The 15,255-nt window shown below is 37.4% G+C and overlaps 2 protein-coding genes and 1 long non-coding RNA gene across 4 annotated transcripts; 1 reads left to right on the forward strand and 2 right to left on the reverse strand.

The window, feature by feature from the left end:
* Nucleotides 1-1,825: 1,825 nt before the first annotated feature.
* Nucleotides 1,826-2,290, reverse strand: LOC139197645 (uncharacterized). Its single transcript, XM_070825581.1, has one exon. The coding sequence runs from the start codon at nucleotides 2,288-2,290 to the stop codon at nucleotides 1,826-1,828; it is 465 nt and encodes a 154-aa protein (XP_070681682.1).
* A 1,106-nt stretch (nucleotides 2,291-3,396) lies between these two features.
* On the reverse strand, nucleotides 3,397-4,011 carry LOC139197646 (uncharacterized mitochondrial protein AtMg00860-like). The gene has a single exon (XM_070825582.1). The coding sequence runs from the start codon at nucleotides 4,009-4,011 to the stop codon at nucleotides 3,397-3,399; it is 615 nt and encodes a 204-aa protein (XP_070681683.1).
* Nucleotides 4,012-8,563: 4,552 nt separating this feature from the next.
* LOC139197630 (uncharacterized) lies at nucleotides 8,564-10,662 on the forward strand. Of its 2 annotated transcripts, XR_011583199.1 has the most exons (4): nucleotides 8,569-8,787; nucleotides 8,874-8,964; nucleotides 9,082-9,175; nucleotides 10,554-10,662. It is a non-coding gene; the product is annotated as an uncharacterized lncRNA (long non-coding RNA). The 2 variants fall into 2 exon arrangements; XR_011583198.1 differs by lacking the exon at nucleotides 10,554-10,662 and having other exon boundaries at nucleotides 8,564-8,964; nucleotides 9,082-9,174.
* Nucleotides 10,663-15,255: the final 4,593 nt, after the last annotated feature.

A 15,255-nucleotide genomic window follows, 5' to 3' on the forward strand; every position in this document is an offset into this window, starting at 1 on the left:
GTAATAATTGGTTAAGTTAGAACAATATTAGTGTGGTCAGGAGTGGGTCAGTGACCTGTCTCTCTATCTTGCATGGTATCAAAGAGGGTTTGATTGTAGGTCATGTGGGTTCGTGACATGCCCTAGTTACCAAGTTTAATATAACATTGTCCGTGTTGTGGCCGAGTTAATTATTAATGTAACACTATGTTTATGCGCTAATGTCTGACGTGGGATTGGTTGCACATGTGGCCCACTATGTGGTGGTCCTACATGAGGTGGCGTTTTGAATATAAGTTTAAGATTGTGAAATTATAAGTGTATGATTCTATTTCTAATAACACCATAAGATTTTGTGATAAAATCCAACACCTAACAATAGATGGATAAGTTAAGACAATATAAGTATGGTTAAAAGTGGATCAGTGGTCTGCCTCTTTAAATATTTGACGTAGTTGAATTTCACCTATATTAATTGGCAATACAGTGGATCCCCATCTCGTTATAGATACATGCATGCAAAATTTCTTAACTAATTTATCGATATTGGATCTACACTTTTAACAGATAGTGCGACGAGTTCATCTATAGTTGCACGGGAACTTTTCTTTGCAAGGAAATGGGAAAAACGAGCAAAGTTTTTTGATAAAACTTTTTAAAACAGCATAGTGCCAAAGATTTCTTTTTAAAATGTTTAAGCCATTAACCAGCCTTACATTTCTTAATTAACCTTTTACCAATGTTGAAGCCATGTTCGTAGGTGCACTGTTCTGACTTCAATGTCTGCAGTGCTTCAATGTATTGAAGTAAGGTTGGGATATTCACACACCCAATTTTTTCCTCACATGCATTCTAAAAATCTATTAAACAATTGAAATTTGAAGGAGTGAGAAGGAAAATGGGATGTGTAAGAATATCTATATTCCCCCCCCCCCCCCTTCGTTTTTTTCCCTCCGGTTGAGCTATTGCAGTGTTTTTAAATAAAACTTGTAGTTATCATGTGTTTAAAATGTTATTCCCAGAACCAAAGCTATGCTAACGAAATCGAATTGGATGGTATTGAAGTCATCGGGTAGTCACCCTCCTCGAAGTTTCTTCACTAATATATATTGGTCAATGGTCAATTATGTGATTCCAAAAGTCTACTAAAGGAAAAAGGTTAACATAGAGGCTCAACAAGTGCTTCTGTAACGGTTTCCCCCTTTGGAAAATGGACTATGGTTTCTTGGACCCTTGAAATAACAAGAAGGCGGGCTAGAGCTCACGTAAGTACCGACATGTATGCAATATTATGCATGCATGAGGGTGATTAATCCAAGCAAATAAGGAGAACACCACAGCCTAACCTGCCTACTTTATCATCAAGTAAATTTGTATCTTCTTAATCATAAGTTCATATCCACCTAATTAATTTGGAGTACAATATTTCTTTCGAAACCTAACTTTGTTTACTTAAACGCTTCGTAGCCCTTTGATTTAGACAACCCATTAAGTAGATGAATACTCTACAAATTAATAACACCCATAACCCCTCTTATTCTTCTCTATGTTAAGACCTTACTCCACGTCTTCCTTGATTACACAGAGAGAATATTATCAACACATTATTTCATAACTGTTTTCCTTCTGATACAAGCTGACTATGTAGTCGGTTCTCCACTAACCTCCTAACTAACCAACTAACCTCTTACAACAATTACCAATCAAAAGATGCCACCTGTCAGAGCATCCTAACAATCCCCCCCCTTAAAACTGAGCTTACAGATCACAATACTAATAATAGGTCACATGATTGAACTAAAACTCAACAATTTGCACAAAACAGAAAAAATTTCAACGCAAATCTTCAAAGATGAACAATCTCTGGAAACTTCATTTTCAAATCATGGTGATTTTCCCAAGTATCATCATTCTTGGAATGATTTTGCCACTGCACCAAAACTTCAGTCACTGCAAAATTGCCTTTTTTCACCATTCTTCGATCACAAATCTTAATGGGAACATCTTGTAATATACCAGCATCAGTGATAACTAGCAATGGAACTGTGGTCTGCACATGTTCTCCCAAATGCTTCTTTAAACAGGACACATGGAACACAAGATGCAACTTAGAGTGATCTAGAAGTTTGATCTTATAAGCTACATTGCCTATCTTGGCTAATACTTGGAATGGCCCGTAGAAACGAGGTTGAAGCTTGTGAAAGGGATGTGTTGCCAAGGATTTGTGTTGGTAAGGCACAAATCGGAGATAAACACAATCCCCCACTGCCAAGACCCTCTCAATCCTCTTTTTACTAGCATGAACCTTCATTCGACATTAAGCAGCTACCAAATTCCTCTTGAGTAAGGACAAAATGCTATTATTCTCTTTCAAGCATTGCTCCACTGATTATACTTTTGTTGTGCCAGTTTCACAAGCAGGTACAAGAGGAGGAACATAACCATATACTGCTTCAAATGGTGTCATCTTAATGGCAAAATGGAAGCTAGTATTGTAACTCCACTCTGCCCAAGATAACCAAGGAACCCATTTCTTTGGATGCAAAGTACAAAAGCATCGTAAGTAGGTCCCCAAACACCTATTAAGAACCTCAGTTTACCCATCAGTTTGTGGGTGATATCCAGAACTAAAACAAAGCTCAGAACCTTGGAGTTGAAAAAATTCCTTCCAGAACTTGCTCATAAACACTGGATCCCTGTCACTGATTGTAGATTGTGGCATTCCATGCAATTTGAATATGTTGTCCATAAAGAGTTGAGCTACCAAAGAGGCCGTGTAAGGATGATTCAATGCAGTGAAATGTGCATATTTAGATAGTCCATCCACGACTACCCAAATCACAATTTTACCTTTGCAAGGAGGAAGATTAGTCATGAAATCCATTGATATGTCAGACCAAACCTTAGATGGGATATGTAATGGCTGCAAGAGTCCAAGAGGTGACAAAGTTTCATACTTATTTTGCTGACAAACAGCACAACTCGCCACTTTACTCTTAATGTCCTTCTTCATCCCCTCCCAATAAAATGCTCTAGAATTCCGTTTATAAGTCCTTAAAAAACCTTCATGGCCAGTTGTAGGGCTAGAATGAAACTCAGTGAAAACCTTATCTCTTCAATGGCTTGATGGACTTAATAAATTTTTTTGCTTGTATCTCAAAAAAAACATTATCCAGATGAAATCGCAAGGTACCAATATGAGCATCATCACACTGAGATTGTAATAAGTGCTAAGATTTAGCAATAATCCAATAGTCTTTCTCAATATACCTTCTTAAATCATCCAACCAAGAAGAGTATGGGTAAGAAATTGCACTGATTGAATCGATGGTTTGAGAACTAACAATGTCAGGAGACACTCGAGATAATGCATCTGCAGCCTAATTGTCACAACCTTTCTTGTATTGTATTTCATAATCAAAACCAAGTAGCTTGGTGATCCACTTTTGTTGAAAATGGGTATGAGCTCTTCCCTCTAAAAAAATACTTCAAACTGTGGTGATCAGTTTGAATAATAAAATGATTCCCTACTAGGTAAGATTGCCACTTTTGAACTGTATGGATAATTGCCAACATCTCCCTCTCATAGGCTGACAAAGCTTGGTTCCTTAGGCAAAGTGCTTTACTGGTAAATGTTATTGGTCCCCCTTCCTGTTGTAACATAACTCCAATCCCATGCCTCAAAGCATCACTTTCGATGACAAAAGGTTTATTAAAATCTGGTAGAGCTAGAAGTTGGGGTGAAAGCATTGCTTGTTTGAGATTGTTAAATGCTACAGTAGCTTCAGTAGACCATTTGAAATTATCCTTCTTTGTGAGAACGGTGAGAGGACTTACTATTTTTCCAAATTGAGGTATAAATTTCTGATAATAACCTGTCAACCCAAGGAATCCCCTTAATGCCTTAACTGATGTAGGAATATGCCATGGAGCTATTGCTTCTAACTTTGTAAGGTCAGCAGATACACCATGTTTAGACACTATATTACCCAAATACTCCACTTGATCCTTACCAAATGCACATTTGGACATTTTAACAAATAAGGTATGCTACTGCAGAGTTTCGAGAACCACCTCAAATATGAAGACCAAGAAGTACTATAGACCAAAATATCATCACAGAATACGAGAATGAATTTCCTTAAGTATGGTCGAAAGATTTCGTTCATGAGACATTGGAATGTGGCCGATGCATTTGTAAGTCCAAAGGGCATAACCAAAAACTTATAGTGCCCAACATCTACTCTAAAGGTTGTTTTCTCCACATCTTGATGGTGCATCCTGATCTAATGGTAACATGCCCGTAAATCTAACTTGGAAAAGAATTGTGCACCAAATAACTCATCCAACAATTCATCAATCAGATGAATAGGAAATTTTTCCTTAACTGTAATGATATTAAGCCCTCTGTAATCCATACACATTCTCCATGTTCCATCCTTTTTCGTAACCAAAATCACATGAGATTAATAAGGACTGTTGCTTAACTTTATGAACCCAGATTCTAGAAGATCCTTCACACACTTTTCAATTTCTGTTTTTTGCATAGGTCCATATCTATAGGGTCTGCTGTTTGGTGGAGAGTTGCCCTCAATCAAGGGAATTATGTGGTCTTGAGTCCTATGAGGAATAAGTGTATTTGGTGAGAGAAACACTTCTTCAAATGCAGCCAACAGGTCATTCAACTCCAACTGTTGTTAATCTATAAGGTTAACAGAAATGGAATTTGCAGTGTTGGACTCCATATTATGCTAAAATATGGGTTCAGTTTCCAAGTGGTAGAGTACTGTACCCACTATAGTCTCTTGCTGCAATAATTTCTGCATTTGTAAAGCTGAAATATCCTCAAAAGTATTACTAACATTTGCAAAATTTGTGATGCAAAATGTCTTAGAATCCTTGGAAAACTGCATATACAATTTATCAAAGTCCCATAGAATAGGGCCAAGTGTTCAAAACCATTGAATTCCTAGTACAATATCACACCCCCTAATGGAATAGCATACAAATCTATGACAAATTGGAAATCCTAAATATTGACAAAAACTTGAGCTAAAGTACCTTTGGTAGCTACTTTTCCCCCATTAGCAATCTTGACATTAAACAAATGCTTAGTATGAATTTATGTTCTTAACCGTTTCACCAATCCCACATCCACAAAGTTATGGGAACTGCTAGAGTCAATTAATATAGTGGCTGGGCAATTTTTGATCGATCCACAAACCTTCATAGTGTTAATGGAAGGTGGTGCAGGGGTACCAGACAATGCACATGTAGTTATCTCAGGTTCCTCATTTTCTAATCCTTCAATATCATCACATACAGAATCTTGAATATCAATTAGCAATAATTGTTTCTTCTTGCAGGCATGACCCTTAAAACATTTCTCTTTACAATGAAAGCAAAGACCATTTCTTCGACAGTGGTGTACTTCTTCAAGTGTCAATTTCCTTAAATTACTAGGTTTTGCCCGAGTTTCATAAATTGGATTAGAATTGACAGTTTGCAAAGGAGCTCAAAAATTGGGTTGAACTAAATGAGTCTTGGAAAAAGATTTCACCTTAAGACTCGAGATTTTGGCATCCAATTGTTAAGCAACAGCATAAGCTTCAAGCACATCTCTGGGTCTTAAGATCTTGACATCATGTCGCAACTCCGGTTTGAGCCCTCCGACAAAGCACAATTTGAGAAGTGCAGAACTGATGTCCTTTGTTCAATTGGCTAATCGTCTGAATTCTATCACGTAATCACGCAAGTTTCCTGTCTGCTTCAGACTGACTAGGTTTTCGACGGAATCATCCAACTCTGAAGGGCCGAACTCTTGGCATAGTACCCTGATGAAATCATTCCAGTTTGGATAGTTTTCCAAACATCTTGCCCATTGAAACCACTGAAGGGCATCACCTTCCATATGAAAGGACGCCATCTTCACCCTCTTGGATTCATTGACATTAAAAAAGTCGAAGTAGTGGTTTGCCTTGTAAACCACTCCATTGGATCCTCGATCCCGTTGAATCTTGGAAAATCCATCTTCAAGAATGAAGGACGAGAGAGTTTATTGGAGTTCTGCTCAATTTCTTGACGATTGAAGTTCAGATTCAGCCATTCTTGGATCTGGGGATCGTTATGTGTGGCCTCAGACAATTCCCCCAATGACCCCCCCATTCAACTGCGCCGAGATCGATTGCAACTGGAGCATTATCAAATCGTGGATCGCTTTGAAATCCACCTGAAGTGATTGGAATTCCGTCTGATTTAATCGGAATTCCTCCTGCGACTTTTGGAATTCGTCGAACTTTTCTTCCAAGCTGGAAACCCTTGACTCCATGGATTTACGCGAAGCTTGCCGCGTCATGCAACAATGAAAGATTGAGAGATTGAAACTAGTGGCTCGATACCAATGTTAAGACCTTACTCCACGTCTTCCTTGATCACATAGAGAGAATACTAACAACACATATTATTTCCTCCTAACTAACCAACTAACCTCTTAGAACAATTACCAATCAAAAGATGCCACCTATCAGAGCATCCTAACACTCTATAAATATTTCTCGAACCCTATATACTTATCCATCCAAAACATTCATACATATATACTTTGTTTCACCATCTTCTCTTCCTTCAAAAATATCTTCTTTTATATATACAATACACCCAACTAGGCAACCAAAACATCATGAAAGCTTTCAAGGTTTTGCTTGTTCTTTCCATGGTAATGGCTTTAGTCATTACTCTATCTGCAACTACAGACCAAGAAGAATCATTCTTGGACGAGGAAAACAAAGATATAGATGATGCAACCAAAAGCATGCAATCAGATAAAACCACTTCTCTTAGGTGAAGAAGATGCTTGCTTGCCTCTCGGGCCACTGTGACTACATGTGACAAATACCCTAGGGTTTGTCGGGCATCGGGCAGCGCATAGCTAGATTGCTGCAAGAAGAAATGTGGGGATATGAACACAAAATAAACTGTGGCACGTGTGGGAAGAAATGCAAGTACGGGGAGACATGATGCAAATGCAAGTGTGTGAACCCTAGGTCTGACAAGAAAAACTGTGGGAGCTGTAACAACAAATGCGAGAAAGGCAGTTCATGTGTCTATGGGATGTGCAGCTATGCATGAAATTCTTTAAGTTACCATTTGAGGGACTTAACCAATTAATTATTGTTTATAATTTGATTTTTCTTTTATTATAATGTAATTAAGGAATAAATCATTTGTAAGAGGAGGAGGATCCAACCTAGATTCTATATTTCCTCTTAGTGTTAGGATTGTTTCCTTGTTCCCTTGTTCTTGTGTGCTGTATAATTCTTTTATGTTAAGACATATTCTAGCTTGTACTCCAAGTTATTGTTTTAAATAAGTACCTGATGTTGAGCAAAAAATTGTACATAATATGTAAACAAATAATTCACTCGACACAATTTCACCCTCGTTCATTTTTCGAAGAGGGTTTTATTAATTTGAGTTCGACCCATTCTAGGCTATGCGCCTATTAATGACAACCATTCTTTTAGGAAAGGAATACCCTTTGATTCTAATTCGAATAAAATGTAACTTGAGGATTTTGGTGTTTGTTTGATTTTGTGACTGCACCTAGGTCGAATCCTAGATTGCCTACGTACCCTCTTGAGGGATCAAGTCACTCGTAGTTCAAGGATTTGATACTTGTTTGGATTTGATGCCTTGTGCAGTTTTAGCTCATGCGGGCGAGGAGCATAGTGCCTTATGCAGTTTCAGCTCATGCGGGCGATGAGCATTTGAAAATTTGATATGGCTTCATGCCATTTGAGACTTTTCTTCGGCTTTGTGCCACTTGAGACTTTGATACGGCTTCATGCCCTTTGAAAACTTTTCTTCGGCTTCGTACCATTTTGGTATTTGATAGCAGGAGTGAATTTAGTTTATATAAACCAAGGATTCGTTTCGGTTTCACAGTTGCGCCTAAAACTTGATATTAGACTGCCTACGTATCCTTAACGGAATCAAACCGACGTAGTTCATTATTTTGAATGACTTTTGAAGCGACTTTATGCCTTTGAGTTTTGACGCGGCTTTGTACAGTTTTGAGATTTGATACGGCTTCGTGCCATTTGACTTCTTCAAGAATTTTATGGGAGCTTGATCCATGTATTTATCGAGCTCTTTTTTTTGCTTTGAGATGGTTTGAGTCCACGATGTTTGGAATGATTTGTGTTGTCATTGTCTTTGTGCTTATGCTGCAAGTTTCGTTGACTTGGATCTAACTTAATGGGTGCTTGAATCTACAAAGTCCATTTTGGTGAAAACAAAATGATAGACTCACGAGCTTAGCTTCCATTAGTTTACTGAAAAGCTTCTTTCATACTTTATCTTTGTTTGACTTTTCCTTACGGTTAGCAATTCCATCCTATTTGAAATAGGACTTTTTGAAACCTTGAAATAGAATTTTTTGAAACTTTGAAATAAGACTTTTTGAAACTTTGAAAGAATGAAAGGCCGGCCCCTTTTTTTTTCCTTACTTTTCTGGGACCTTTGTCAGTTTGTCTGCTTATTTACATTCTGAATAAAGCCCATAATTTTGAGGGGTGCAGTAACTTTCTTTTTCTCTCCACGTGAGCCTATTCCCACGTGAGGTGCAGAGTATTTACACCCCCCTTTCCACGAAGTGGCCTCAACATTCCTTCTCTCTTTAGCTTTGAAACCCGGTGGTTTCCCTCCGGAAACAAAAAGCTAATCCGATATATTTGGGTTTCCGTGGATTCCGTTATATTTCGGACTTCTATTTGGATTGGGTATCTGCTGATTTCAGAGTAAAAATGGGTAAGGTTTGTTGGAGCTCAGATTCTTTGTTTCAAATTTCTTCAATTTTACTACTATTTCTCTTTAAATCGCAAACCCATTTACAGGTCACAAAAGCTTTTGGCCTTTCTGCTGCCTTTTTCTTTGCCATTTTCGTTTGTTCTTCTCTTTGTGGATCAAAAGCTCACCACTTTGCAGGTGATTCCTTTAAACAGGTTACCCATTTTCATTTTTTTTTTATATTCTGGATCTGCTTATGTATTTGAGGTGAAATAAAGTTCTAACTGTGATGAACTTGTCAATTCTTTCGTGCAGGCGTCCCGGGCAACGGCATCTCTTCGATTGGTTGTTGGACAAAACCATTTTGCAGCCCCGAGTTGAAGACAATTGTTGATTTATGGCTCCAAAGGTAAGAGTTTGTACTTTGAAATTTGTAGTAACGTACTCATAATATCTGCCATATTTTGAATGAGTTTTGACGTACTCGTGTGTGATTATCACTCTGGTATTTCTGTTTTCACAAAGAGATTTTACTTGACTGGCTTTGACAATAGCATTTTGGACACCCTTTTTGTGTTCCCATTCATGTTGCGCCTTCGATACTTGCCATATTTTCTCTTTAACATTTGTACAATATGATGCCTTTTCCTTTTGTCCCGACTTTGAAACTTTGAAACTTTGACCCTTTGAAACTTTGAAACTTTGACCCTTGAAAACTTCTTCACGTCTCCTTCCTCCTTTTATTTGTCTTTGTCAAAAGTTGTGTTGAGGACTTTTCTTTTGTCATCATCAAAATTTCTGATTTCTTTTCCTTTGTTTATTTTTCAACACATACATGTACTTATATGGTCATTTGTCTTTGTTCCCTTGTCTCCTTTATCCAAATATGACTTCCACCTGTATGTCTCCATATGTTAAAAAAACAAACAACTTTTTCTTCTTCTTCCTCTTCACGTGCATATCTCCATGTCTTGTACCCGTGAGTAGCACCAAACAGCACAATTTCTTACCCCTTGAGTCGTATATCGGTCTATGTTGCTTTCTTGCTGTCTTTCTTTATAGAAACTGAGCTTGAGATTTTGAAGTTGCACTTGCCAGTCTGGTGAGGGGTTATAGACCATTTGGACTCGGTTAAAACTTCACGGGGTGGTCTAAGCCACCCCGAAGAAATTCATGGGATTCTTGGAGATTCCTTTTGCTGCAGTTAGTGGAGAGTTGCGTCGTTTAAAACTTCCACCTCCATCCGAGCGAAGAGACAAAAGCCAAAATATGGCTAGAAGAAGGATTAGAGAAAACATGATCTGTCCTTTTTTGTGTTGTGGACCATTGCCGAGCAAAAGGGGAATGTCCTGGACAATTGCCTGGTGGTCTTCGGCTGCCATTTTTTTTACGTTGTTTCTTCCTTCGTGTCCATCTCTGTTTCTTGTATATATGTATAACATAACAAAAATCAAGAGAAAAATAAATTTAACAGGGCTTTGTTTTTTATACCTGGCGATGAATATTCTTCTTTGGTTCTTGACTTCGAAAGCACGAAAGATTGAATTCCTTCTCTTTTCTGGCAGCACTTCGTTGCTTTTGGTATTCTCTCAAAGTTTCTCTATTTTCTGCAGAGTTTCCCCTTCCTTTTTTCTGTCTTCTTTTTTACTTGCTGCAGGTAATGCTTATTTATAGGCATTCTAGGAAAGCTCTAGAATTTGTTACGTGGGGGAGAGGTAGAAGCCATGACCTCCTGCCACTTTCTGTTAACCACCATTTCTGACTCCACGTTTCCTTTTTGTTTGCAGAAAATGGGGAGCACCTGTTTTTTTTTTTTCCTTTTGTGCATGTTACTTCCCCCTTTTTGTAGGAGAAAATATAATTTTTTATTTATTTATTTCTGGATGTATTTGTGGGTAAAGCCCATCCTCATCTTTTGGGCTTGGATTACACCTTGTAGTTTGACCCAATTTGTGTGGACTCTATTTTTCACATGTTTATTTTTTTTTTTTTGTTCAACACCTGATATTAGAGGTTTATTGTGAAGTGGGTCTCTTTCTCTCTCAATTATGAGGGGAAATATTATCTTCTGTTTAATTAATTAAGTTCTTATGTGGAGATCATCTTCACCGTTCAATTTGATTAGTTTGGTAATGTAAGTATGATATAAGGAAATTTATTTATTTTTGAACAAACAATATTATCTACACTAAACGGGAGGGGGTGGACTTAATCTCATAACGGGTTAGCAATAATTTAGTTCAAATTCGCATTTGACGAGAATCGAACCTAAGACCATCTCCAACTGAATGGTCCAGAGGGCCAAAGGGTTGAGAATAGCCCGAAAATCGTCTCCAACCGAAGGCCAGGCCAAAGGACTCGTGGGCCCCACTAGGCAAAAAAGGGCCAAAGGGCCAATCGACCGGCCCAACCTAGCCAGCCAAGCGGCCCGGGGCCAGGGTATAATTTAAACACCAACAGCTAGCTAACGTCAATTACTGTTGGATTTGATTTTTTTTTTTTTTGGGCCAAAATTTTGTTTAATTTTTTTTTAATTCTCATTTTGTCCTATAAATACCTAAGCCATTCCTACACCATTTGTCACAAATTTTTCACCATTTCAATTCTCGTATTTTCTTACCTCTTCCAATAATCTTTCCTTCAATTTTTTCAATAATTTTCAAATGGCCTCATCTGCAATGAAAGGTAAGGCTTGGACCCGAAAAGAAGATGAAGCTCTTTGTAGGGCTTATAGATGGATCTCAGAAGATAGTGTGAGAGGGAGTTCTCAAACAAGTGAAGGTGTTTGGACTCGTGTGTCCAAAAAATACTATGAGTTGTATGAATGCACCACTCCACCGAATATTCGAAACCACGAGAGTTGTTCTTCAAGATGGAAGAAACATCTTCATCCAAGTTTGAACAAATGGCATCAAGCACTGTTAGCAGGCGCAAGTAGACATGAAAGCGGTGCCAATTTCTACGATGAAGTAAGTGTTTTCACAATTTATTTTAAATATTTAATTATATTACATTTAATTTCATAAATTAATTTCCTTTAATTTTGTAATTATATTTTCTAGGTACGCCAAGCGGAGGAATTGTATATGGAGGGCAGCTCGAAACCCTTTCAGCATCCCGATTATTGGTAAATTTGTAAAGGGTGGGTGTTATTTGAAGATTCACCTCAACATAAAGTAGGTCCTACGCCGGTGTTTGGAACTGCATCCTCAGCTGTAGATGTGGATGAAGATGGATCTCCTACTATTCAACAAATAAGGGTAGAAAATCCATCTTCAGGTGAAGGTTCCATACCTAGGGCTATAGGACGAAACAAGACCCGAAGGTTGAAGGAAAAGGGTAAGGCAAATGATGATTATGCTGCTCAACAGGAAGTGGCAACATCATTGTGATTAATGGCGGAGCAAAATGTCATTGCCGTGGAAGAAAGGAACCGTAGGCATGATGAACGGGCCAAACAAATACAAGAAGAGATGAGATGGATGATAAGAATATGAAAAGAAACACTTTGAATTACACTCCAATGGGTACGTAAGGCCTATTTTGATAGAAAAATGAGAGGAAATTATGACCCGACAATAGTTGTTTACCTCTGACTATACTCCTACAATAGCGGATGATGATGATGATTATGAACTTTAAATTTGAGTTTTTGTAGTTATTAAATTTAAGTTGTTGTAGTTTTTAAATTTAAATAATAAATTATGTTTGGCCCTCGGTTGGAGATAGTAAGAAATATGGTCATGCACTGTTCATTAAAATATTAATTTCTTGGAGGGCCAGATGGCTTGTTTTAGCCCTCTGGCCCTCCAAGAAATTAATATTTTAATGAACAGTGCATGACCATATTTCTTACCATCTCTAACCAAGGGCCAAACATATTATTTAAATTTAAAAACTACAACTTAAATTAAATGCACATTTACCATCTCTAATAGGAAGCTTATATTTGGGGCACCCATTATATTTGTCCCACATCGGGAGAGAATTGAGCAAGCAAAAGCTTGCATGTGTGGCACCCATTATATTTGTCCCACGTCAGCTATGGGAGAGGTTTGAGCAATCAAACATGCTTATAAAAGCAACATCCCCATATAGAACCAATCACCTTTTTGGGCCTTAATTAAATGTTCTTTTTAATTTTTGGCAAAAAAAAAAAAAAAAAAAAACTGTAAAAGAAAAAAAATACATGACGACTAGCTGACATCAGCTAGCCATTGAGATTCAAATTTTTTAGCCCGGCTCGAGGCTGGTTGGCCATTTGGCCCTTTTTTGTCCAGTGGGGCCCACGAGCCATTTGACCTGGTCCTCGGTTGGAGACGGTTTTAAGGCTATTTTCAGCCCTCTGGACCCTTTAGTTGAAGATGGCCTAAGACCTTTAACTTACAAGTGAAGAAGAGTACCACTAGACCAATGGTGAAGTTAGAAATTGAAGCTAGGAGGGGCCTCTAAGCCCTATGAAAGAAATTGAAAAACAATAAATAAATAATGGGAGAAAAAGGTTCATTTTTTATAGTGGAATGAAAAATTTAATCAAAAGAGAGTAATGAAATCACGATTTTTTTTTTTTTTGAGATAATTGTATCGTAAGCACCAAACTTGTTTATAAGTTCCTATAATGAAGTTGAACAAAAATTAATAACCACGGCTCAAAACTGCAGCTATGAAAATTGTTTTTCAAGATAAATTCTTCCTCTATTCTATTTATGCGTAATTTCACTGTAAAACAACATTGTACCATGCAAATTAGTGAACTAACTAAGGAAGGCTGGTTGATATATGTCTTTAGTTTCATAACAATACTTGTAAAACATATTTTCTTTTGTCAATTAACGAAACACAATAAAGCTAGCTGTGAGCAAACACACATAAGTCGAAGAATGCAAAGTATCCAACTAAAAGTATATAAACAAAAATTACAAAATGAAAAATTTCAGGGTGGGCCAAGACCTTTCTTGGTCCTCAAGTGGCTCCATCATTGCACTAGACTGTAGTACTAAGTGACCTAGAAGGAATTTAATTTGTAAAGAAAAAGCCAGCCGGGCATCTAATTGGATGAGATCATATCTATATCGGCGCACAGGATATGATCGAACAATGAGACACTAGCCTAGCCAGTTGGTGGGACAACTTTTTCTTTCAAGAAAATGGGAAACCCGAATAAAACTAGTTAAAACAGCATATGCCCAAAAAATTAAATTAAAATTAGTTTGGTCAAAATGATACTTAGAGCAAGTCCACTGGAGGACTTTTTGCCCAACACCCAGCCGAAAAAATAGGCCAGGACCTAGTGAATTTGCTCAAACCGACCCAATTGACTGGCACCCAACCCATGCCAGTCTCTAGCCCAGCCCATTTTTGACTGACTAAGGGACTGGCCTGTTTGTTTTTTTGCACTGGCGAGTGGCCTTCAAGCTCGCGTGGGTGCGAGTAGGAGACAAGAAATCAGGTGGTGGGGCCCGCGCGCAGGCGCACTCAGACCACAACCTGGGCTCGGTGACGTGGCCCATTTTCAGCCGTTGGATTTCCAACGGCTAGTTATTCTAGACTGTTGGATTTTCAACGGTAAAAAAAAATTGAATTTCACTTTTAAACTGGACCGTCCGATCACAGATCAACGGTCCACGTTTTTTCTCCCAAAAAATTAAGAATTCACTTTTAAAAAATACAGAAACTTTTTAATAAATTTGAGATATTATTATTATTATTATTTTTTATAAATTCAGAAATTAAAAATAAAATTATTATTTTATAATAAAAAAATAAAATTTTAATAAAATGGACTAGGCTATTTTTGGTTAGGGGTGGAGATGCTTTGGCCTATTACTGTTCAATGGAGTCTATTACTGTTCATTTGAGTGGATAAATGCGCTGGGTGCTGGCACAAAATCCTTAAGGGTGGACTTGCTCTTAACTGCTAACACTCTCTATAGCTATCTAGTTGTTATCGAATATGTATAATGCGCTATAACTAAGTGTGGGGTAGAAATTACCATTGAAGTGTTACAGAAAAAGTTCTTTTTTTTTTTTTGAAATATATTCAATTAAAGAATAATGTCACATTTTTTTAAATGCTTTGTTTAAGTGAGAATTGTTTTTGTTTAAGTGAGAGTTGCTACCTATAAACAGTTTAGACATAATTTACTCCTCCTTTATTATTTTTCACTAAATATGTGTGCAAGATGGCTTTTAGTAATCGGCATTGCTAACAACGTTTAAGCCTTTTGAGGGTTGGTACAATTTTTCCTTAATTACTCATCTTTCTTTACAAAGTAATTGAATTGTCACGGCTTTTTTTAATAAACGACATTATGTAGTATTTATACTAAGGATGGGGAAGTAGGCTAAGAAATAATGTGGTTCAAATTGACCTAATTAATTTTGAGATAATATATACAAGTTACAATTTTTTCTGGAAGCCTACATTTGTTTACTGAATTATGACATTTTGCTAATGGCCTTTTTGAATATTATACCAACCATGCAATA

Source organism: Malus domestica, chromosome 07, assembly GCF_042453785.1.
Source record: "Malus domestica chromosome 07, GDT2T_hap1".
Taxonomy (NCBI): domain Eukaryota; kingdom Viridiplantae; phylum Streptophyta; class Magnoliopsida; order Rosales; family Rosaceae; genus Malus; species Malus domestica.